Raw genomic sequence first — 25,184 nt, forward strand, 5'->3', positions numbered from 1 at the left:
CATTGACTGAAATGTGAAAATGACACTCAAGAGGAGAACAATAGTTTGAAGATAATACAAATAAGAGTTACTATTTGATATATCCATAAGGGAATATAATCTATGATATAAATCTTACCTGTCTGTTTAAATGTTTGTATGTATGTATGTATGCATGAATGCATGCCTAAAACTTTCAACAGAGGCGACGGATTTTCACACGACCAGTATCGCTTTGAAGCTTGACTCTTCGGACGACAAATATCGAAAAATTCCTTCACTTTCAACTGGAGACTATAACGTAATTCCCCATTGAGGAGTGTTAGAACTACGCTGAGGTAGCTTTGTATTCCCGGGTGACGCCAGATAACCCAAGGATTTAAGATAGAGAAGATAAATATATATATTTTATTTCATGTCAAAATAGATATTGTTTGAAACCAGAGAAATTGGGAGCTGAAGCAGATTGCTTGTTGAATCCGGGAAGAGACGTGACTCCTCCCCACCTCATCCATCCGTCTGTTGCTGTCTGTGAAGAGATTTGAGACTTTGAAAGGAACTTACAAAATCTGAATGAGAATTGTAAAAACATTTTTGTACATAATTTTGTGAAAATTAAGCTTCTATAGATAGACTACAATTGTTGTCTTTCTTCCTACCTGCCGCTTCGATATTCACTTTCAGCATACTAGATTTCATGTAACAACCTCAGAGAAGTCTAGACGACATGTGCCGAGAATCTAGAGAAATAAGAGTCCTTAACCACCTTCTTGAGTGAGGCGTTACACACTTTTTTCGCCAATATTTTCGAAAGTTGTCCCCTCTTTTAGATTGTCTAACCTTAATTTAAACCTATGTCAATTCCGGTTTGGCAATGGGCACAACAGTAAACACGTCACATTTTTTTTCATGTTCTTTTCCTCCTTCGTAGTATGGGTTCGAGCCTGCCTGCCTACTACCACTTTTTTTTTAATGTATTGCTCAACATACACCTCCAAACACCCGGGCAATGCCTCGCACCCAGGTTCCTCAGTAACAAGTTCATTGCACAATGGTACAATGTAACAAATAAGATATTAACAATCGAACATATCTTGAATGCTGTAGTATCAAGACTAACTTCCTCTCCACCTCGTTACTGCTTGCTAGCATCTTTTATATACTGAGTAATCCATTATCAAGGGATGTCAAGATCTTCCACTATATCAAGTATATTTCTCCCTAGATGTAAACACTGACCAAATATTAAATACTAGCAGGACCCGTTAACCGGCGTTGCCCAGCGAAAGCATGCCCATCTCCTCTCATAGAAAAATTAAAATACAGTTGTTGTTGCTGCTCAATACCCAATTTCCTTATTGTTGTGGTGGCACCCACTCATTTACATATGTGGATAATATTACACATAAATAGCAAGACTCAGTTAGTCTGAGTGTGTGTTTACTAGAAGCCACCGAAGGCCGAGCCGAGAGCAGATATGTTCTCCAGCCAAGACTCTCTTACCTGACAACCATTATGTAAATATACTGTGAATATACTTTTTCTAACACACTTCTTATTGATCTACCTTTGTTTGTTGAGTCTTCATTTGTATTGTCTTATACGTCATTTGGTTCAACCTGCAAACATAACAGTTGGCAACGAAGATGAACGTCAAACATAACACTTATGTTAAGAATTGCTTTTGGAATAGACACCCTCCCCCCAACCTCGACATGTTAAGAACAACTTTCAGAATGGTCACCAGCAACATCCCCAAGTTAAGAACGGCTTTTGGAATAGACACCCCATTTTGGTAGTGCGGGTGACTGTCCAAATATTTGCCACAAATTTAACCTTGATAACCAATGTCAGGATCCCAATATGCAAATAATATGAATCAATCAAAAAAAATTGGCAGCGTCGGTTGGATATAATTAGATTTGTTCAAAATCCGCCAAATATAAATTATGGATCTAAAAGTGGAAAAAAAAATTATTTAAATATATCTCTCTAAAATGATATGAAAATATTTTGGGGGAGGATTTGTCAGTTTTTATTCCAAGTGGCCAACAGATTAGTAGAACGTTTGCAAAATGAAATATGATGTTGCAAAATATGATTGTGTGTATTTATTTATTTACATCCTAACACACTATATTTCAGATTAGTTTTTTTTTTTTTTACACAGGCATCACCACTTATCAAGGCCAAAAGGCCACTCAAGGATAAGGGTTAAAGAGTGTACAGTAGACAGTGGACAATATAGTAATCATTAGTAATGAAAATTTGGTAAATTTGATAACTCATATAGAGCGGCTCATCAAGAACTTATTTACGTTAGACTCGAACACAACCATATTGTAGTCAGCCGGAAAGCAGGAAAACGGAAGACAATTCCACAGGCATGCAGTTCTAAGAAAGAAGCTTTGTTCATGGAATCTACGTTTAGGTTTAGGCACAGATAAAGAGTGGGGGGAATTATTGATAGTGTGTACAGCTAGACGAGTGTTTCTTGTGAAAGTTTGGCGAGGGGGGACCATAGATTGAAGCTCAGTTGAACACCTTCCATGAAAATAACGATACATCAGAGACAAACTCGCAACATCTCTTCTGTGAGATAGAGGTTGCAAGGAAGAGAAAAGGACATCTCCTACGAGGCTACGAAGTCTATTTTGAACTCTATCAACGCAGAACAAGTCCTTTCTAGCAGCTCCTGCCCAGATGTGGCAACAATATTCCATCCTTGGACGTACCTGGCTCTTATATAGATAGAGAATAGCATCAGCAGTGAGATATTTACCGGATCGATAGAAAGATCGCACCATTTTTCCAGCAGCCTTGGCAACAGATTTGATGTACGTGTTCCATTTAAGATCAGGAGTAAAGGTCAAACCCAGAAGTTTGTCAAAACTTGAGGCCTCCTGAAGACGAGAGCCATTCATTTCAATTGATGCCAGATGTGGATCAGAATGTTGATGATGTAAAGAGAGAAGCTTGGTTTTAGATGCATTAAAAGTAACCAGCCACTCCTTTCCCAATTGTACTACGTGCTCAAGATCAGAGGAGAGAGAATTGGAGAGAACTTGGTCGTTTACTGTCTTAGATGTGTTTAAAACAAAAATAGTTAATAGAAATAAATTAAAAAGATTAGAATTAATATCTAAAGGCAGACATGAAAATACAATCTTAGCAAGTAAAAATTTAATTGGGTTAATAATCTTAGTTATTTTTGTTAATAAACATTGAAACAAGCAAATGAAAAAAAGCCACCATAATTTCTACCATATGACAAATACTATTTAATTTACAGCATCTTCGTATTTGTCCTATAGTGTAAAATGTGTATAATCTTAAGGGAAAGTGTGTGGATATAAGGTAAAAATTTATCTTAAAAAGGGAAAGTGTGTAGGTGGATATAAGGTAAAAATTTATCTTAAAAAAAAAAATTTTTTTGTCTATAATCAAACAGCCCCCCCCCTCGTAAAAACAATAAAGTAAGGTTGTTGTTATTGTTGAAACCATTGTTTTTATCTGACAACATTTATCAACTACAAAATTTTGTTCTGATAGTGTAGAAGTGCCGAAATGTTAAATGGAAAACAAACTTATTGATATTTTTGTATTGCATTTTTTTTTAATGTTGCTTTTATTTTGTTTTTGTGCAATTATGATTTCTTTTTTTTTTTTTTTTTTTTTTTTTTGCGTATGACATGAATTGTGTCTTTGTCTATGAAACGTAAAGAATGTTTCACCTTCCGACAGTCTAAAATAGTTGAGTTTTTTGTTTTTGTATTTTTTTAGAAAACCGTATGATGTAAACGACTGGGATACAATGCTTTACAAAATCAAACAAACAAAATGTTCACATGACTGAGTTTTCTTTCTTCTGAGTAACACGAGAAAACAAAAACATAAAAAAAAAAAAAATAATTTACACAAAACCTTTTATTTTTCGCTTTTAATATCAGGAACTTTAGTTTAAGTTGTGTGGTTCCCCGTTATAACTCATTACCGGATTTTGCTGAACCAACATAGGCTGTAGAGGTGAAAATAAAAAAACAAATACACAAATAACTGTTACCAAACGCAATAAAATTCATTTTTTTCTACTTATCTGCAGAAATTTCACATGTTTACTGACTAACCACGTGTAGTTTCGAACGTAATCACAAATTCTACACTTAAAAGATAATAATCATAACAAGAGGCATTTTCCAAAAAGTCACACCCATATAGCATTAAAACTGACAAATCAAACTTCCGCTTTTGACTAGCCAATTTTCATTTGATATTGTTATACCATGTTATTGGTACTATGACAATGTACTTTACTAAAATTTATTTTAAAAATTACTTACTGCATAATCTGGACACAACCTCCCATTCGAAAATTAAAAATATTTCAGATTTAAATTAATTTTGACCCATGGTGATTAGACATCAGTTAAGCAAGATGTCCAGAAAATCAATTTCTTTAAAAAAATTTTCAACATAATTACAAATTTCAAACTTAAAAGATAATTATACATACATCTCACTTTTGAATAACACCGAATGTAGTGCCATTATTAATTGCTGAGGGTTTACTTTTTTTTTTTTTTTTTCTTTCTATAGTTTAAACATAAACAATTAAAAAGAAACTGTCAAAAAGAAAACCAAAATACACTTCTAATATATATTTCTCCTAAGGTCTAATTGTATGTTTAACAAACATAAATTAGATAAAAGGGATAAATAAGGGGTGGGGCAGAAAAAAAAAAAACCCTATCGAGACATCTTTCAGCCAACCCTTTTCAAGATTAACGTTAGCAACAGGGGAGAAAACATTGTTTTAAAAACGTGGTCAACTCAAGGATAAGTTTTAAACATTGTTTAAAAACGTTGGCAATGCAAGAAGTTTTACAGTGCAGCTTAGATAAGTAGGTCCCGCAGACAAGCCTCGTTCTAAAAAAATCTAAACAGTTAGATCATATGACATGCGACACCGGTGCTTCTTCCATTACTGACCCTTTTTACATTGACTTATCTTGCCTTTGGTTACAATTATTTATTTTCTTTGTCTTTTTCAAATATATCGATAAACACTATGATTTTGGAACCAAATAAACATTTTACATTAAATAAAAACACTAAAAACTTATTCAGTTAGGTAGAAAAGTAATTTAACTTGCCTTTGATAACATTTATTTGTTATATATTTGTTTTTTGACAACTTTTTTGAATCTATGTGTATAGTAAGACAAACCGAAAAAAAGATAACATAAAAATTTAATTTAACTTGGAAATACTATTTAAAATACACATGCGTATACTGCACAAGCACCCTTATTATTATCATTATAATAATAATAAAAAATGGTGTAGATGACATCGACTGGCGCTACACCAACTAGTTGTGAAGGGTCAGGGAGGATGGAAAGACCAAGGTGAAGGAATACTAACCAAATATCCACTGGAAGTGTACAGTTCAAATCTGGTACCTTGGGGAGGCATTTTGTCACCCAAACCCCAGGAAACACCAATGGCCAATGCCAACGACAAATCAATGACAAACGGCTGTTGCGATAACATTCAATCATCTGCACAAGTGGTCAAGAGGTGGAGAACACTGGAAATCTGGGGAGACTTGTTGTCACTCGGTCTCCAGGTTTCTGCCAGTGAGCGATCACTGATGATGGCCTGTAAGACAACTCCTAATGAGTGAAATAATAATAATAATAATTGGAAAAAAGAATGGCAGAAATTGGAATCAGAGGAATGGTTGGTTGGTTGTTTTTGTTTTACGGCATATCAACCCTTTTCAGGTTATTTAATGCCGAATCCAGTTATTTTGAAGAAAATTTTTTTTAATAGAATATTTTTGTTGTTTTCAAGTTGGTTTCTATTCAACCCATAGTTTAATTTAACAGGTACTACCACTCCGGGTCAGAGTGGACCTGGGAGCAATGGTATTTAAAGGGTGGCTCCACACTCCCCAAAGCCCGCAAGTTGGGGCCTCACCACTGGATATAGTTTAAGGTCATATCCAGGACCCCCATTGAGGGACTTTTACCCTCTGCAGGGGGGCAGTGTATTCTAATGCCCCACCAACAGGGCCTCAGAGGAATGGCTGCAAAAATACAACACCTAACGATAAGGAAAACGGCTGAAATATTAAGGAAAACCCTTGAATGCAGAGAATAACACAAGACAATATAACGAAGAAGCAGATCTACATGCTCTACACCCCCATCATGCATCCCTCCATTGTTTCACCACCGTTCCCCCAATAGAAAACTGATACCAAAGAGCCGAGAAGAGTCAAGGAGGATGGAAAGCCTGAGGAGGGAGCACTGGCCAGACCTCCGCTGGACAAGTGCGAAGAGAACTGGGATCTTGGGGAGGCTTAGTGCCACTCAAATTCCAGTATAAACCAATGGCCACTGCCAGCGAGAAATCAATGGTAAGCGGCTGTTGCGATGATGCAATGCTATCGATGGAGGAGGAGAGAGCTGGACGTCTGAGGAGACTTGTTGTCACTCAGCTTCTAGAGAACACCACAGGTCTCCAACCAGATCGTTTGCTGACTTGTGTGAAAGCTCCATATGAGCCAATAATAATAATAATAATAATGTCCCTTCCCAAATCCACCACCACCCTGATTTAATATCGTAGATGTTTACTATATTTTATTAGTTTTTTAACCGATGTCCACATTATAGTATGATTGTCTTTTAGTAATTATGTGAACTTCATTTCCATATTCATGTATTCTGCACTGGGAGTATCAGAATTTTGGGGGAATTTTGGACACCCCTAACATAAAACTGTGAATAAAAAAAAAAAAAACTCATAATTTCTCTTTTTAAAAATGGGTTGTTGATTTTCTTTATGGCATATACTTCGAAAATAAACTATTAAAGTTGTTTAAAAAATAATAGAAACATAATTTTTTATTTTAAAAAAAAACAGTGTTTACAAAGTGCCTGTGCGCGTTCATGCAGCCATTTTTTTACGTAATGAAATCAATTGAATTTCACGAGTTAAATTTGTTTCAATTTTTAAACTTTAAAAATCTATCAAAATTTTTCCATTGATTCAATTAATTTTCAGGGTCAATGTGAAATTTCATGCTCTTTCCAATAAACCAAATATAATATTCTAGACAAGCATTTTTTTAAATTCACCCCCCCATTTTGCAATGTCTAATTCAAATGAAAATAATTAATTTTATCACCTCAAATTTATATAGCAGAAATTAAAAATAAAAGATCAATAAATAAAATAAGCTAATTTAAAAAGAAAAAAAAAGTTATTTGCAAATTTACCTGTAAAGTCCAAAGTTTAAAACCTTTTTTAAAAACCATGTTGAATTTTTTTTTTAAGTGAAACCTTATAATCTTGTTATATTGCCCGAAAATTTCGTAGAATTACGATAATTTTTTCTATTTAATTCAATGTTTTTTTTTTTAGATATTTAAAAAAAAAATTCACTCCATAAAGAAGAAATAAAATATATGAAATCAAAAACTCATATATTTCTTTGAGAAAAGAAAAAAAAAACTGAAAATTCCTCGAGTGTTTTTTTTTTTTTAAAGGCAAAAACTAATGAGTAAAATGTGATTATTTTCAATTATGATGACATATTTCTACACGCACAAGGCTAGACAGCTAACGTGTATGTGTTGTTTTTACATCCTTCTATCCATCCGTATTTCAAAACAGGAAGAAACACTGCTTCGACACTTCGCTAACACCGTAACAATGCTTACGTAATGGTGGTCTTTTCAAATAGTTGTTTAAAAAAATTCTTTTATTTTAAAAAATACATGGAATATAAAATATAAATATGGAAAAATTATCATAAATGAAGAATGAAAGCATCCATTGATTAATATTTTATAGGCACCACCAAAACTGGGGGGGGGGGGGGCAGGTCAGTACTTTTTGACGGACCGTCTTTTTAAAAATCTACCAAAAATCAGGTAATTATCCGATCAATACGAAATTTTCAGCGATTATTAAGAGAAGAATGAACTTTATAAAGGTGTACTTATTTTTCATAAACGATATTTATATATATTTTTTTTTTTGCTTACAAAACCCCCCTTTGTTTTGAAGTGTGAACAAATATGCTTAAAATAATCATCTGAAACTGAACAAAACATATTGTGTTGTTGTAAGGGACAGAATTATAGATTAAAAAAAAAAAAAAAATTGTTTGCCTACCTTATTTTGACGTCTGAATATCAGAACTTCGATTGTGTTTAATTACCCCGCTTTTGAGTTTTGAAGTGTGAAATTCGGTGAATATGTTAAGTAAAATAATTAATTTAAGTTAAGCAAAACAAAAAAAATTTTTTTTTAATATTTATACGAAAAAAGCCATTTTAAAATCTTTGATAAATTAACAATTTTTTTTTAGCGAGCCGAATAATGCATGACCATTCTTAAATAGGGCATGCTTTGAAGAATCGATACCAAAAAAAAAAATTCGATAAATATTGTGCCCTTTGTGTTAAAAATAGCATCATTTTTTTTATCCCGTTTGAAAACGTTTGCCGCCTTTTGACTACGGTGGACCAAACGCGCTGAAATAATTTTTTTTTTATTCTGCTTTAAATTGCCCCCCCCCCCCCATTTTGGGGAGCCTGGCCCCACACACATACACATTAAAAACCAAACTCATACAAATGGTCACCCATCTGGTACTGGCCAGCCTCAGCTTAATAATACATTGAAATTTTCGTCACTGAAAAATAAGTTTTTTTGGCCTGTTTGGTTTTCCATAGTTTGTTTCTTATCAAACGCAAACGTAAACAGTGTCGATCTAGACTCTAGATTGACGCGAAATAACTGGTTACATATATGAATAAGTGGAATTATTTGAAATCCAGGTACTTATATTATAATATTTTTGCATATTCTCTTAGAAAATCATCCTAAATCTTACTTAGACAATAAATAAATAAATTAATTATTTCAAAAACCTTTTTTTTTTTAAATATTTATGTACGTTTTTTGTGCAAGACAAAAAATGTCAATTGTTAACTTTTTGGGAATATTTAACATTTAAAATTTAATTAAAAATAGTAGAAAAAGTTTTCCATTATTCTGTTTTCTATATGATAAAATTCAGGGTTTTATCTTTCTGGAAAAAAAAAAGTTACTCAGAAATAATGGATTTTAATAAATGTAATTTCGTTTTAAAAAACAACAACAACTTGATTTTGCGGCCATTTTTGGCGGTGCCTAATATTTTATATAGGTAAGTGATTTTTTTGAATTTATATATATATATTATTTTCAGATTAAGTTAAAATACGTTGAATTTCGTGAAATCTTTCTTAAAGAAACCCGATTTAAAAAAATATATTGTATATTTTTTGATAAAACCTTTTATTTTAAATTTTGATCTTTGCTCCTTTTATCGAAAAAAAATTAGGGTTTAATTTATATTATTCATATTGTTATAAGCTTTAAAAGATAGGGAGTCACTTTTTTTAATGGCGAATTCTGACACTCCTAATTCTGCACTGATATGAAAATGAAGACTATAGCAGAGTATAGGATTCCTAACCATGTCACTGATGAAAACACGCTACACATTTTGATGAAAAATATGGGAAAAAAATGCACATAGAAGAACAGAAAACCAAAACTTTAAATATAATTTCTGTATTAAAAGTAATAATTATTTAAATATTTCAACATAAATCTTGTGCGGAAAATCCAGCTTCCCAATAAGGAGCACTCTGGATAGGAAGAAAAATAATCTCAGTCATGAAAGATTTCTCCTCCACCAACCGAGGACAGAAAAGATGAAGTGTAACATCAAAACAGATACTACACTGTGATCTTGTTCCGAAGGCTAAGAAATGTTTGTGTTTAATATGTTTCTTTAATTGTTTGTTCCCTAAATTCATAATTCAGTTTTATCATTATTAGATTGTATATTGCTTTAAAATTACGTAATTTTACATAGATTATATTTTATATTGAATAAAGTTCAGTTCAATTATTAATCGAATTGGGTTCCTTTTATTTTCTTTTTTAACATGATTTAAATCTTTTTTAAAATTCCCTCATATAGTAACAGTGACAGTTTAGCAGTGTCAGAAACCGATCTTAAGAATGCATGAAAAAAAATATTGAATAATTCGACCTCCTATCTTTACAAGCTTATAACTACTTGAAAAATGTAATTCAAACCTTAAATTTCTTTTTCAATTAAAGGAGCAAAGACCAAATTTTAAAAAAATAACAGGTTTAATAGTAAATTATGCAATATTTATTTTTTTAAATCGGTTTTCTTTAAAAAAGATTTGAAGAAAATCAACGAAATTTTACTTACTTCGTTTATAAAAAAATCGATATAAATTCGAAAAAAATCACTTACCTATAAAAAATATTATTGAATGTTTAGTTCCATTCTTCATTGTTCAGAATTTATCAACATTTATATTTTAAATTCCATTTATTTTTTAAATAAAAGAATTTTTTAAACGACTGTTTGAAAAAAGTGTGATTACGCAAGCATTTTTACGACTTTATCGAAAAACCGGAAGTAGCTGTTTGTCCTTGTTTAGAACTACGGATGGACAGAAGGTAGTAAAAATCACACGTTCACGTTAGCCTTCTAGCCTTGTGCCTGAAGAAATATGTGTTCCCATAGTTTCAAAATAGTCAAATTTTACTTATAAGTTTTTGCCTTAAAAAAGAAAAAAAACTCAAGGATTTTTTTTTTCTTTTCTCAAAGAAACACATAAATTTTTGATTCATTATATTTTCATTCTTTTTTATCGAGTGAAAAATTAAAAAAAAATATCTAAAAAATGAAAACATTGAATGAAATAGAAAAAAATGTACTCAGCGTCCAATATTGACTGGAAAATTCTAAGCATAAAATAAGCTTCCACTTAAAAAAAACAAAAAACAACGTGGTTTTAGAAAAAAAAAAAGGATTTACACTTCAGACTTTACAGGTAAATTTGCAAAAAACTTTTTTTTTTTGTTTTAAATTTGAATATTTTATCTATTGATCTTTTATCTTCAATTTGTGATACATAAAACTTTGGTGAGTAAATTAATTATTTCAATTTTAATAGACATTTCCAAAGGGGGGGGGTGAATTAAAAAGAAAACGTTTGTCTAAAATATTATATTCGGTTTATTGGAAAGAGCATAAAATTTCACATTGACTCTGAAAATATCGTAAAAATTGAACCAATAGAAAATTTTTTATAGATTTTTAAAGTTTAAAAATTGAAAAATATTTTAACTCGTAAAATTCAATTGATTTCATTACGTAAAAAAAATGGCTGCCTGAACGCACGCAGGCACTTTGTAAACACTGTTTTTTTTTAAATAAAAAATAATATTTCTATTATTTTTTAAACAACTTTAATAGTTTATTTTGGAAGTATAAAACGACCCACTTAAATAAGAAAAATTACGAGTTTTTTCATATTTTATTCGCAGTTTTGTGTTGGGGTGTCAAAAATTCCCCCAAAATTCTGATACACCTACTGATAGTTTGACAAATCTTATGTACATCGCCTGCAGGCATTTTTCAGTTAACAGGCCTTCTATATCTCGGTGGTCGTGGTTTGAGCCCCCCCCCCTTATTATAAGAACCATCTACATAAAATACTTTACAATATTTTTCATTATTTCCAAAAAAATTTTCTTTACAATCAATTTTTATTTAAAATTAAGAAATTATTTTCTAAAATATTTTGTTTATATATATATATCTATATATTTTTTTTACATAGGCATCACCACTTATCAAGCCCAAGAGGCCACTCGAGGATAAGGGTTAAAGGGTGTACAGTAAAAATTGGACAACATAATAATTGTTAGTAATGGAAATTCGGTAAATTTGTTAACTTATATGGAACGGCTCATCAAAAACTTGTTTACGTTAGACTTGAAGACAACCATATTGTAGTAAGCTGGAAAGCAGGAATGTTTTTAAATAAAATTAAGAAATTAATTTCAAAAATATTTTGTTTATATCCATCTTCATTCAAAAGGGTTATTTTTCGGTAGCTTCACCGGTTGTTAACCTAAATTTTCCGAATGTCAGAACGAGGCTCGTCTGCGGGACCTACTTATCTAAGCTGCACCAAAAAAATAAATATTTATGAACCTTTTTAATCAAATGTTTATTTTTATGGATTTTGATTTTAAAAAGTTCGATGTAAACAAAGGCATGAATCGCCTGAAAAGAACCTGATGCTGTTTTAAAGACATCCGTCTTAAAGCTGAAATCTTCAAAGTAACTCGACTGTTAACTATTCTGCACTTTTACCGAAAATCCAAACTCAACCAAAAGTAATTTTCCAAATTTAATCTTTTTTTTTAAATATTTAGTAAAAACAATTTTCGCAATGCTACTTATGCAGAGAAGGTAACGTGCTGAAATAATAACATTATTTAGAAAGTCATTCTTAACATGAGGAGGGGATTAGGTTTTACAACTATATTGTACTTTCACCTAACAATTTAATAAACAAACGTTACCGTAAAACTTGAAAATATTATTTAAAAAATAGCACGGTACCTTCTCTGCATAAGCACCAACCAGATTGTCACTTCCTCAAAATAATATTGTATACGTTTTTTTTTTTTTTTTTTTTTCGGTCAAAATGTGCAACACTAAACCAACTAAAGACTCACCCTTCCAAAGTTGATCTTTAGTATATTCGGCTCTATTTTAATGGAAAATTGGGGTTTGTATTACTGTACACATAGATTCGAAAAAGTTGTCAAAAAACAAATGTTATCAAAGGCAAGATAATTTACTTTTCTACCTAACTGGATATGTTTTCAGTGTTTTTATTTAATGTAACATGTTTATTCAGCTCGAAAAACATAGTGTTTACCGATGTATTGGAAAAGTCAAAATGGCGCCCGACTCTTTCTTTAACACGATAAGTTTGGGAAAGGTGCTATAAATATAAAACTATACCAAATACTGTTAGAAATTCGCTCATTATATGTTACCGTGACATAGGTTGACATATATTCGGTGGTTTTTTAATAGTATTTTGTCTAGTTTATTATTTATAACACCTTTTCCCGAACTTACCGTGTTAAAGAGAGAGTCGGGCGCCATTTTGAATTTTCAATACATCGGTAAACAATGTATGTTTTTCGAGCTGAATAAACATGTTACATTGAATAAAAACACGAAAAATATATCCAGTTTGGTAGAAAAGTAACTTAGCTTGCTTTTAATAACATTTATTTGTTATATATTTGTTTTTTGACAACTTTTTCGAATCTATGTGTACAGTAATACAAACCCGAACGTTATAGCAAGAAAGTGAACTCCCTTCTTAAAAGTCATTAAATTTTCTTTTTCACAATTGTTTTCTGCTATTATGATACTTTTTAGTCGAAAAGAAGTTTTTAAGAGAATGGTTAAAAAAAAAAAAAAAAAAAAAAAAACGCATTTTTAGGGGGTGGGGGGCACTCTCGTACAGGTCCGCCTTTTACGGTATGCCCCGGCGTAGTATAAACACCCCCAACCACCCCTTGTTAAGAATGGCTTTCGGAATACCCAACCTCCTCATGTTAAGAACGGCTTTCGAGCTTGGGGTGGGGGTTATTCCGAAAGCTGTTCTTAATATGGAGAGGTTGGGGTAGAGCTAGAGCACGTCGTAAAAATTGACCGTATTTAGAAAACCATTCTTAACACGAGGAGAGACTATTCTGTACCTTCACCCAAAAAATTTACTAAAATAAACGAAAACTACTGTAAACTTGTATTCAATTTGTCAGAAGAATAACACAGTCCGTAAACTACAAAAGTACCAGAAAAATCGATCATTAAATGAGAAATAAAAACAAAATATCACCTTTTGTTTACGGAACACGCAAAAAAAGTGTTACTGTACGAAATTAGAGGAAGACGAAGAGGGAGTGTGTATAGAGAGTGGGAGAGATGTAATTCAGGGGAGAGAACTGATAGAAAACGTTCTGGATTTCTGGTTCAATTTTACTATAAAGTCTGTTGGAATATCTCGCTCATATCACTTGGTTTTCGCCCATAATTCTAATATATAAAAGGCTATATGTTTGTCTGTCTGTCTCCATATTTTCAAACTCTGTCTCCTCCGAAACTGAAAGTCGCAGAGCGGCGCTAGGGGACTCAAATAATTGGATGTTTTACGGACCGGTCTTTTATGAGTCTTTACTCTTTAGCCGGTGAAAAAAGTTTTTAAGGGGTTAAAAATAGGTCAAAATCGAATAAAATCGTTATACATTTTGTACATTCGTCTTGGTTTATTTTTAATTTTAATTTTTAATCAATTCTTATGCGTGTCACGTCGGTACAGTGGTAACGTCACCAGCTTTGAATGATACAGTTTTGATTTCGATTCTAGCTGATGGCACCCAAATACTTTTTTTTTTAAACTTTTGAAATCACGACTCTATAATAATAATATATATGAAAGCTGGAAAAATTAAAATATCATACTTAAGCGTATTTTACGTCCGGAACCCCCCCCCCCCGACGATGTGAATCAATAAATAAATAAGATTCAGGAAATACTTACTTGTGATGGAAAAATGGCAATTTATAAAAATCGCCGTCATGGAAGAATGTGTAACACTGGCTGGCACTTGTCTTTATTAGTGGCAGTTTGGAATGATAAAAGTAATACCAATGTTAATCTTTAAAAACAAAGAACTTTATTTGCCTTTTTTTACATGTTGGAGAGAGTACACCTCTTGTTAATAAGGTTGGCCGACAACGTACGTCCTGTTAGTTTGGTGGCTAAACGTGTACTGGCTACTTGCCTGTCATGCTGGCTGGGGCTTAGTTAAGGAGAAAGAGAGAGAGAAAGAAACAGTATAGGAGTAGGAGGGAGAGGTGACGAAAAAGTCTTTTAACACGCAGGTTGGCAACTGACGACCTACTTTTCGACCTGACCCCTGCTAGTTGCTAAGCAACAAAGAAAGAAAGAGAAAGGCTAAGAAACTATTATTTTGGGGAATGGTATTATTTTCGTCCTACTTCTTGGCTTTTTGGGATGACTCAGGTCAGTCCTACAAATGTATGAAAAAATCTGTTCAAGCATTAAAAGTAGTAGCAATATGGAAGCTTAACTCATTGTTGTAAGGGAGGTAACTATTTTACTAAAAAAACTATTTTTTCTTACTCGAATGTTTTGTTTAACAAAAATTACAATATCGTCGCATTTTTAAATTTTTTATTAATTTTAAATTTTTTATTAATTTTGAATTTTTTATTAATTTTAAATTTTTTATTAATTTTATAAAACTTTGTTACATTAAATGAAGCAGTTAAGAAAAAAAAAATTTCTTACAATTCTTAGTAAAATAGAGTTACCTCCCTTAAAGCAATGAAATAACCTTCCGAATTTGCCAAAATAGTTTTATCCTGTTTTCGTTATAGATTACTATTTTGATTAAAATTTCAGTTAGTAATACGCATCTAAAATTGAGAAATGCAGTTATCACTCAGTCTTGTTATTAGATAAACACAACAGCAGGTAAAATTTAGTGGCCATTTTGTTTTATTGCAGCTACTTTACATAATGTTTACACTTCTCAGGTTTGTTTTTTCTCAATTTTAGATGCATAATACTAATTGTATTTTTAATGGAAAGGACTCCTCATTTAATAAGAAATAACAAAAAACAATATAAAACTACTTTTAATGCATAAACAGATTTTTTTTTTCTTGCTTTCTTCCATGACCACAATTTTTATACGTTGCCGGAAAAATATTGGTACACATCAAAGGAAAATAGAGGGTGCTTATTCAGATTGGCACTTTGGACGCTAAGCAAAAATGAAGAAATATCTTTGGCGCTTCTACAGAATTGGGATGAGATTTTTGGAAATCGTAAAACTGAATTTCACATGAAAACAATAATATTTACGTATTCCTTGTATTTTAAAGATGATTATATCCAAAAATTACGAAAATCGATAAGGGAGAAAATTATTTATTAAAGAAAATAAAAATAGAATTTGGTGAAAACGATTGAAAGACACAAGAGAGTTACAAAAGGGAGGTAATTTTCTGTTCGAATTAAACAAAAATGGAGGCAATTTTTCACCTGCTAAGATGATTAAAGTTGTTTTTCTTTTTTTTAAAATAATTCAGTAAATGGAAGGCTGTGCTATATAAAAACTGCTGCCACATCTGGGCAGGAGCTGCTAAAAACAGCCTATCCTGCCTTGACAGAGTACAAAATAGTCTTCGTGGTTTAGTGGGGGATGCCCTTTTCTCTTCCCTGCAACCTCTCTCCCACAGAAGAGACGTTGCGAGTTTGTCTTTGTTTTATCGTTATTTCCATGGCAGGTGCTCGTCTGAGCTCCAATCCTTCGTCCCCCTCGCCAATCTTTCACGAGAAACACCCGTCTGGCTGAAACTACTGCCAATAATTTTCCCCACTCTTTATCTGTGCCTAAATCCAAATTCCATGAGCAAAGCTTCTTTCTTAGAACTGCATACCAATGGAATTCTCTGCCGCTTGCCTGTTTCCCACCTGACTACAACTTGGACGTTTTTAAGTCCAACATAAACAAAGTCCTGACAAATCGCCCCCTTAAGTAAGATTCTATCAAAACCTCCCAATACTAATGATTACTACAATACTATCTCATTAATTACTGTACACGCAATAACCCTTATCCCTGAGTGGCCTTCAGGTCTTGATAAATGGTGACCCTCAAGTAAAAAAAAAAAAAAAAACACCTAGGACTACACAGAAGATCAAGTCCCTCATCCCCCACAGCTTTGCCTACAGTGATACAAGAACATTCAACTGTATATAAGGAGTGGTTCCCCCGACACTTTCAAGAAACAACTGGGCATCTGGCTGGAAAAGATACCTATCGTAGCCTCGCAGTCGTCACGGCAAAGAACAGCGAGATCTACTCAAACAGAATAATGGCGTGCAGTGCGTGTGTGCTCTCCAACTGTAAAATCCAGTTACGCACACGACTGTATAAAGATCGTTTCAGCTATACGGGCATTTCCTTTCTACACCCACGCAAATTCTGTGGGCATAAAAACTAAAACTCTGCCTTTTCACGCGAACGTCTTCCAAAGCACCTTACGTCACAAAGATGTTGGGTTTTTATTCATCCAATCGGATTATGAAGAAAATAAATTTCAAAAATATTTTTTCCGACAGCTTCCGTGGAGCCGGTTTTAAATCTATAAAAGGGGCATTTTGCGCTAAAACCAGTCAGTCGACGCCAGCACAGCATACCATGAACAAACAGCTTGACTCTGTCATCGTTGACATTAAACTCGAACTCGTGTGCACCTATCATTTATTTCTCGACGCGAGATGGACTCTTTACCCTTTTCTGATTCTTGGCTGAAGTAAGCGATGGACTTTTATGCTGTTTAATTATTCCTAAAAAAGGACTGGTTTATTTTAACCAAGAACTTTGACGTTTCCTGCTTCATTTCATAAAGAACATTTTATTATTTTATTACCTCAGTCACAGGAAGAGACACTCAATTAAGAAGAAACTTTCTTCTCTTTTCACTTATTTACGATTTTGAAAAAATAAATTTTGTATAAAATTTATTCTCTGCCTCGGTCATCTTTGTTTGATTGTTCAACTCCATTTTAGACATATATTTTTATTTTTATTTTTTTGGAGTTTGCACCACCAACACCAGGCTACTCTAGTCCCAATCTCAATTATCTAGTGGACTGAACCTCTGAAGTGGACAGCCTGGGTGCAGTGGACCTTCAGCTCAGCTATGTCAATAACAGACAGAATAACACACACCGCAAACTACAGTAATATTCAGGTAATTTCGACTGCATAATTTGGAAGCTACAATTGTAACTTATTCGAACTGAAAATCTTTAAAAAAATCAGTTGAAACCATTGGTTTTTATCTGAAAACTCAATTTATCGACTACAAAATCATTTTTCAATAATGTAGAAGCACCAAATTTTTTATCGCGTACCTACTTGTCATGGAATGAAGATAGCATATTCCAAAAATCACAAACATTGTTCAAGCAGTTTGTTTTTTATTTGCGAAAAACAAATTTGCCATTGTTTTACTGATAAGTGAAGCTTGACGCCATTTTCATATTCTTCAAATTTTGTTTTCAAATTGTATAAAATGACAATCAAAAATTATATAAAATGACTCACATAAAAATTATATAAAATGACTCATCTAAAAATTATATAAAATGACTCACATAAAAATTATATAAAATGACTCATCTAAAAATTATATAAAATCACTCATCTAAAAATTACATAAAATGACTCATCTAAAAATTATATAAAATGACTCACATAAAAATTATATAAAATGACTCATCTAAAAATTATATAAAATGACTCATCTAAAAATTACATAAAATGACTCATCTAGAAATTATATAAAATTACTCATCTAAAATTATATAATATGACGCATCTAAAAATTATATAAAATGACTCATCTAAAAATTATATAAAATGACTCATCTAAAAATTATATAAAATGACTCATCTAAAAATTATATAAAATAACTCATCTAAAAATTATATAAAATGACTCATCTAAAATTATATAAAATGACTCATCTAAAATTATATAAAATTACTCATCTAAAATTATATAAAATTACTCATCTAAAATTATATAAAATGACTCATCTAAAATTATATAAAATTACTCATCTAAAAATTATATAAAATGACTCATCTAAAATTATATAAAATTACTCATCTAAAAATTTTATAAAATGACTCATCTAAAATTATATAAAATGACTCATCTAAAATTTTATAAAATGACTCATCTAAAATTATATAAAATTACTCATCTAAAATTATATATAATTACTCATCTAAAATTATATAAAATTACTCATCTAAAATTATATAAAATGACTCATCTAAAAATTTTATAAAATGACTCATCTAAAATTATATAAAATTACTCATCTAAAATTATATAAAATGACTCATCTAAAATTATATAAAATTACTCATCTAAAATTATATAAAATTACTCATCTAAAATTATATAAAATTACTCATCTAAAATTATATAAAATTACTCATCTAAAATTATATAAAATTACTCATCTAAAATTATATAAAATTACTCATCTAAAATTATATAAAATTACTCATCTAAAATTATATAAAATGATTCATCTAAAATTATATAAAATTACTCATCTAAAATTATATATAATTACTCATCTAAAATTATATAAAATTACTCATCTAAAATTATATAAAATGATTCATCTAAAATTATATAAAATTACTCATCTAAAATTATATAAAATGATTCATCTAAAATTATATAAAATTACTCATCTAAAATTATATAAAATTACTCATCTAAAATTATATAAAATGATTCATCTAAAATTATATAAAATTACTCATCTAAAATTATATAAAATTACTCATCTAAAATTATATAAAATTACTCATCTAAAATTATATAAAATGATTCATCTAAAATTATATAAAATTACTCATCTAAAATTATATATAATTACTCATCTAAAATTATATAAAATGATTCATCTAAAATTATATAAAATGATTCATCTAAAATTATATAAAATTACTCATCTAAAATTATATAAAATTACTCATCTAAAATTATATATAATTACTCATCTAAAATTATATAAAATTACTCATCTAAAATTATATAAAATTACTCATCTTAAAATTATATAAAATTACTCATCTAAAATTATATAAAATTACTCATCTAAAATTATATAAAATTACTCATCTAAAATTATATAAAATTACTCATCTAAAATTATATAAAATTACTCATCTAAAATTATATAAAATTACTCATCTAAAATTATATATAATTACTCATCTAAAATTATATAAAATTACTCATCTAAAATTATATAAAATTACTCATCTAAAATTATATAAAATTACTCATCTAAAATTATATAAAATTACTCATCTAAAATTATATAAAATTACTCATCTAAAATTATATAAAATTACTCATCTAAAATTATATAAAATTACTCATCTAAAATTATATAAAATTACTCATCTAAAAATATATAAAATTACTCATCTAAAATTATATAAAATTACTCATCTAAAATTATATAAAATTACTCATCTAAAATTATATATAATTACTCATCTAAAATTATATAAAATTACTCATCTAAAATTATATAAAATTACTCATCTAAAATTATATAAAATTACTCATCTAAAATTATATAAAATTACTCATCTAAAATTATATATAATTACTCATCTAAAAATATATAAAATTACTCATCTAAAATTATATAAAATTACTCATCTAAAATTATATAAAATTACTCATCTAAAATTATATAAAATTACTCATCTAAAATTATATAAAATGATTCATCTAAAATTATATAAAATTACTCATCTAAAATTATATAAAATTATTCATCTAAAATTATATAAAATTACTCATCTAAAATTATATAAAATTACTCATCTAAAATTATATAAAATTACTCATCTAAAATTATATAAAATTACTCATCTAAAATTATATAAAATTACTCATCTAAAATTATATAAAATGATTCATCTAAAATTATATAAAATTACTCATCTAAAATTATATAAAATTACTAATCTAAAATTATATAAAATTACTCATCTAAAATTATATAAAATTACTAATCTAAAATTATATATAATTACTCATCTAAAATTATATATAATTACTCATGTAAAATTATATAAAATGACTCATCTAAAATTATATAAAATTACTCATCTAAAATTATATAAAATTACTCATCTAAAATTATATAAAATTACTAATCTAAAATTATATATAATTACTCATCTAAAATTATATATAATTACTCATGTAAAATTATATATAATTACTCATCTAAAATTATATAAAATTACTCATCTAAAATTATATAAAATTACTAATCTAAAATTATATAAAATTACTCATCTAAAATTATATAAAATTACTAATCTAAAATTATATAAAATTACTCATCTAAAATTATATAAAATTACTCATCTAAAATTATATAAAATTACTCATCTAAAATTATATAAAATTACTAATCTAAAATTATATATAATTACTCATCTAAAATTATATAAAATTACTCATGTAAAATTATATATAATTACTCATCTAAAATTATATAAAATTACTCATCTAAAATTATATAAAATTACTAATCTAAAATTATATAAAATTACTCATCTAAAATTATATATAATTACTCATGTAAAATTATATAAAATGACTCATCTAAAATTATATAAAATGACTCATCTAAAATTATATAAAATTACTCATCTAAAATTATATAAAATGACTCATCTAAAATTATATATAATTACTCATCTAAAATTATATAAAATTACTCATCTAAAATTATATAAAATTACTCATCTAAAATTATATATAATTACTCATCTAAAATTATATAAAATGACTCATCTAAAATTATATATAATTACTCATCTAAAATTATATAAAATTACTCATCTAAAATTATATAAAATTACTCATCTAAAATTATATAAAATGACTCATCTAAAATTATATAAAATTACTCATCTAAAATTATATAAAATGACTCATCTAAAATTATATATAATTACTCATCTAAAATTATATAAAATTACTCATCTAAAATTATATAAAATGACTCATCTAAAATTATATAAAATGACTCATCTAAAATTATATAAAATTACTCATCTAAAATTATATAAAATGACTCATCTAAAATTATATATAATTACTCATCTAAAATTATATAAAATTACTCATCTAAAATTATATAAAATTACTCATCTAAAAATTATATAAAATTACTCATCTAAAATTATATAAAATTACTCATCTAAAATTATATAAAATTACTCATCTAAAATTATATAAAATTACTCATCTAAAATTATATAAAATTACTCATCTAAAATTATATAAAATTACTCATCTAAAATTATATAAAATTACTAATCTAAAATTATATATAATTACTCATCTAAAATTATATAAAATTACTCATCTAAAATTATATAAAATTATTCATCTAAAATTATATAAAATTACTCATCTAAAATTATATAAAATTACTCATCTAAAATTATATAAAATTACTCATCTAAAATTATATAAAATTACTCATCTAAAATTATATAAAATGACTCATCTAAAATTATATAAAATTACTCATCTAAAATTATATAAAATTACTCATCTAAAATTATATAAAATGACTCATCTAAAAATTATATAAAATGACTCATCTAAAATTATATAAAATGACTCATCTAAAATTATATAAAATTACTAATCTAAAATTATATAAAATTACTAATCTAAAATTATATAAAATTACTCATCTAAAATTATATAAAATTACTCATCTAAAATTATATAAAATTACTCATCTAAAATTATATAAAATTACTCATCTAAAATTATATAAAATTACTCATCTAAAATTATATAAAATTACTCATCTAAAATTATATAAAATGACTCATCTAAAATTATATAAAATTACTCATCTAAAATTATATAAAATTACTAATCTAAAATTATATAAAATTACTCATCTAAAATTATATAAAATTACTAATCTAAAATTATATAAAATGATTCATCTAAAATTATATAAAATTACTCATCTAAAATTATATAAAATTACTAATCTAAAATTATATAAAATGATTCATCTAAAATTATATAAAATTACTAATCTAAAATTATATAAAATTACTCATCTAAAATTATATAAAATTACTAATCTAAAATTATATAAAATTACTCATCTAAAATTATATAAAATTACTCATCTAAAATTATATAAAATTACTCATCTAAAATTATATAAAATTACTCATCTAAAATTATATAAAATTACTCATCTAAAATTATATAAAATGACTCATCTAAAATTATATAAAATGACTCATCTAAAATTATATAAAATGACTCATCTAAAATTATATAAAATTACTCATCTAAAATTATATATAATTACTCATCTAAAATTATATAAAATTACTCATCTAAAATTATATAAAATTACTCATCTAAAATTATATAAAATTACTCATCTAAAATTATATAAAATTACTCATCTAAAATTATATAAAATTACTCATCTAAAATTATATAAAATGATTCATCTAAAATTATATATAATTACTCATCTAAAATTATATAAAATTACTCATCTAAAATTATATATAATTACTCATCTAAAATTATATAAAATTACTCATCTAAAATTATATGAAATGACTCATCTAAAATTATATAAAATGACTCATCTAAAATTATATATAATTACTCATCTAAAATTATATAAAATTACTCATCTAAAATTATATAAAATGACTCATCTAAAATTATATATAATTACTCATCTAAAATTATATAAAATTACTCATCTAAAATTATATAAAATTACTCATCTAAAATTATATATAATTACTCATCTAAAATTATATAAAATTACTCATCTAAAATTATATAAAATTACTCATCTAAAATTATATAAAATTACTCATCTAAAATTATATAAAATTACTCATCTAAAATTATATAAAATTACTCATCTAAAATTATATAAAATTACTCATCTAAAATTATATAAAATTACTCATCTAAAATTATATAAAATGACTCATCTAAAATTATATAAAATTACTCATCTAAAATTATATGAAATGACTCATCTAAAATTATATATAATTACTCATCTAAAATTATATAAAATGACTCATCTAAAATTATATAAAATGACTCATCTAAAATTATATAAAATTACTCATCTAAAATTATATAAAATTACTCATCTAAAATTATATATAATTACTCATCTAAAATTATATAAAATGACTCATCTAAAATTATATAAAATTACTCATCTAAAATTATATATAATTACTCATCTAAAATTATATAAAATTACTCATCTAAAATTATATAAAATTACTCATCTAAAATTGTATATAATTACTCATCTAAAATTATATATAATTACTCATCTAAAATTATATAAAATTACTCATCTAAAATTATATAAAATTACTCATCTAAAATTATATATAATTACTCATCTAAAATTATATATAATTACTCATCTAAAATTATATAAAATTACTCATCTAAAATTATATAAAATTACTCATCTAAAATTATATAAAATGATTCATCTAAAATTATATAAAATGACTCATCTAAAATTGTATATAATTACTCATCTAAAATTATATAAAATTACTCATCTAAAATTATATAAAATTACTCATCTAAAATTATATAAAATGATTCATCTAAAATTATATAAAATTACTCATCTAAAATTATATAAAATTACTCATCTAAAATTATATATAATTACTCATCTAAAATTGTATATAATTACGCATCTAAAATTATATAAAATGAGTCATCTAAAATTATATAAAATTACTCATCTAAAATTATATAAAATTACTCATCTAAAATTGTATAAAATTACTCATCTAAAATTATATAAAATTACTCATCTAAAATTATATAAAATTACTCATCTAAAATTATATAAAATGACTCATATAAATTATATAAAATGACTCATCTAAAATTATATAAAATTACTCATCTAAAATTATATAAAATGACTCATCTAAAATTATATAAAATGACTCATCTAAAATTATATAAAATGACTCATCTAAAATTATATATAATTACTCATCTAAAATTATATAAAATTACTCATCTAAAATTATATAAAATTACTCATCTAAAATTATATATAATTACTCATCTAAAATTATATAAAATTACTCATCTAAAATTATATAAAATTACTCATCTAAAATTATATAAAATTACTCATCTAAAATTATATAAAATGACTCATCTAAAATTATATAAAATTACTAATCTAAAATTATATATAATTACTCATCTAAAATTATATAAAATGACTCATATAAATTATATAAAATGACTCATCTAAAATTATATATAATTACTCATCTAAAATTATATAAAATTACTCATCTAAAATTATATAAAATTACTCATCTAAAATTATATAAAATTACTAATCTAAAATTATATAAAATGACTCATCTAAAATTATATAAAATTACTCATCTAAAATTATATATAATTACTCATCTAAAATTATATAAAATTACTCATCTAAAATTATATATAATTACTAATCTAAAATTATATAAAA

At 27.1% G+C, this 25,184-nt stretch overlaps 1 protein-coding gene across 4 annotated transcripts in view; it reads right to left on the bottom strand.

Moving 5' to 3' along the window:
• LOC145269449 (glyoxalase domain-containing protein 4-like) overlaps positions 1–25,184 on the bottom strand; it is a 119,704-nt gene that overhangs the window by 64,045 nt on the left and 30,475 nt on the right. The window contains exon 1 of one of the 4 annotated variants that reach the window (XM_080125124.1): positions 13,809–13,959. The exons of 1 other annotated variant lie outside the window; for it this stretch is intronic. Coding sequence is in view for 1 of the 3 variants with exons in the window: in XM_080125121.1 (XP_079981247.1) it covers positions 5,404–5,540 (137 nt within the window). In the remaining 2 variants the exon portion in view is untranslated. Of the gene's footprint in view, positions 1–3,903; positions 4,004–5,403; positions 5,638–13,808; positions 13,960–25,184 lie in introns of those variants that run through there. 2 more of the 4 variants (XM_080125121.1, XM_080125126.1) reach the window with 2 other exon arrangements.

Source organism: Euprymna scolopes, chromosome 45, assembly GCF_053919585.1.
Source record: "Euprymna scolopes isolate OS-2025 chromosome 45, ASM5391958v1, whole genome shotgun sequence".
In the NCBI taxonomy this organism is placed as follows: domain Eukaryota; kingdom Metazoa; phylum Mollusca; class Cephalopoda; order Sepiida; family Sepiolidae; genus Euprymna; species Euprymna scolopes.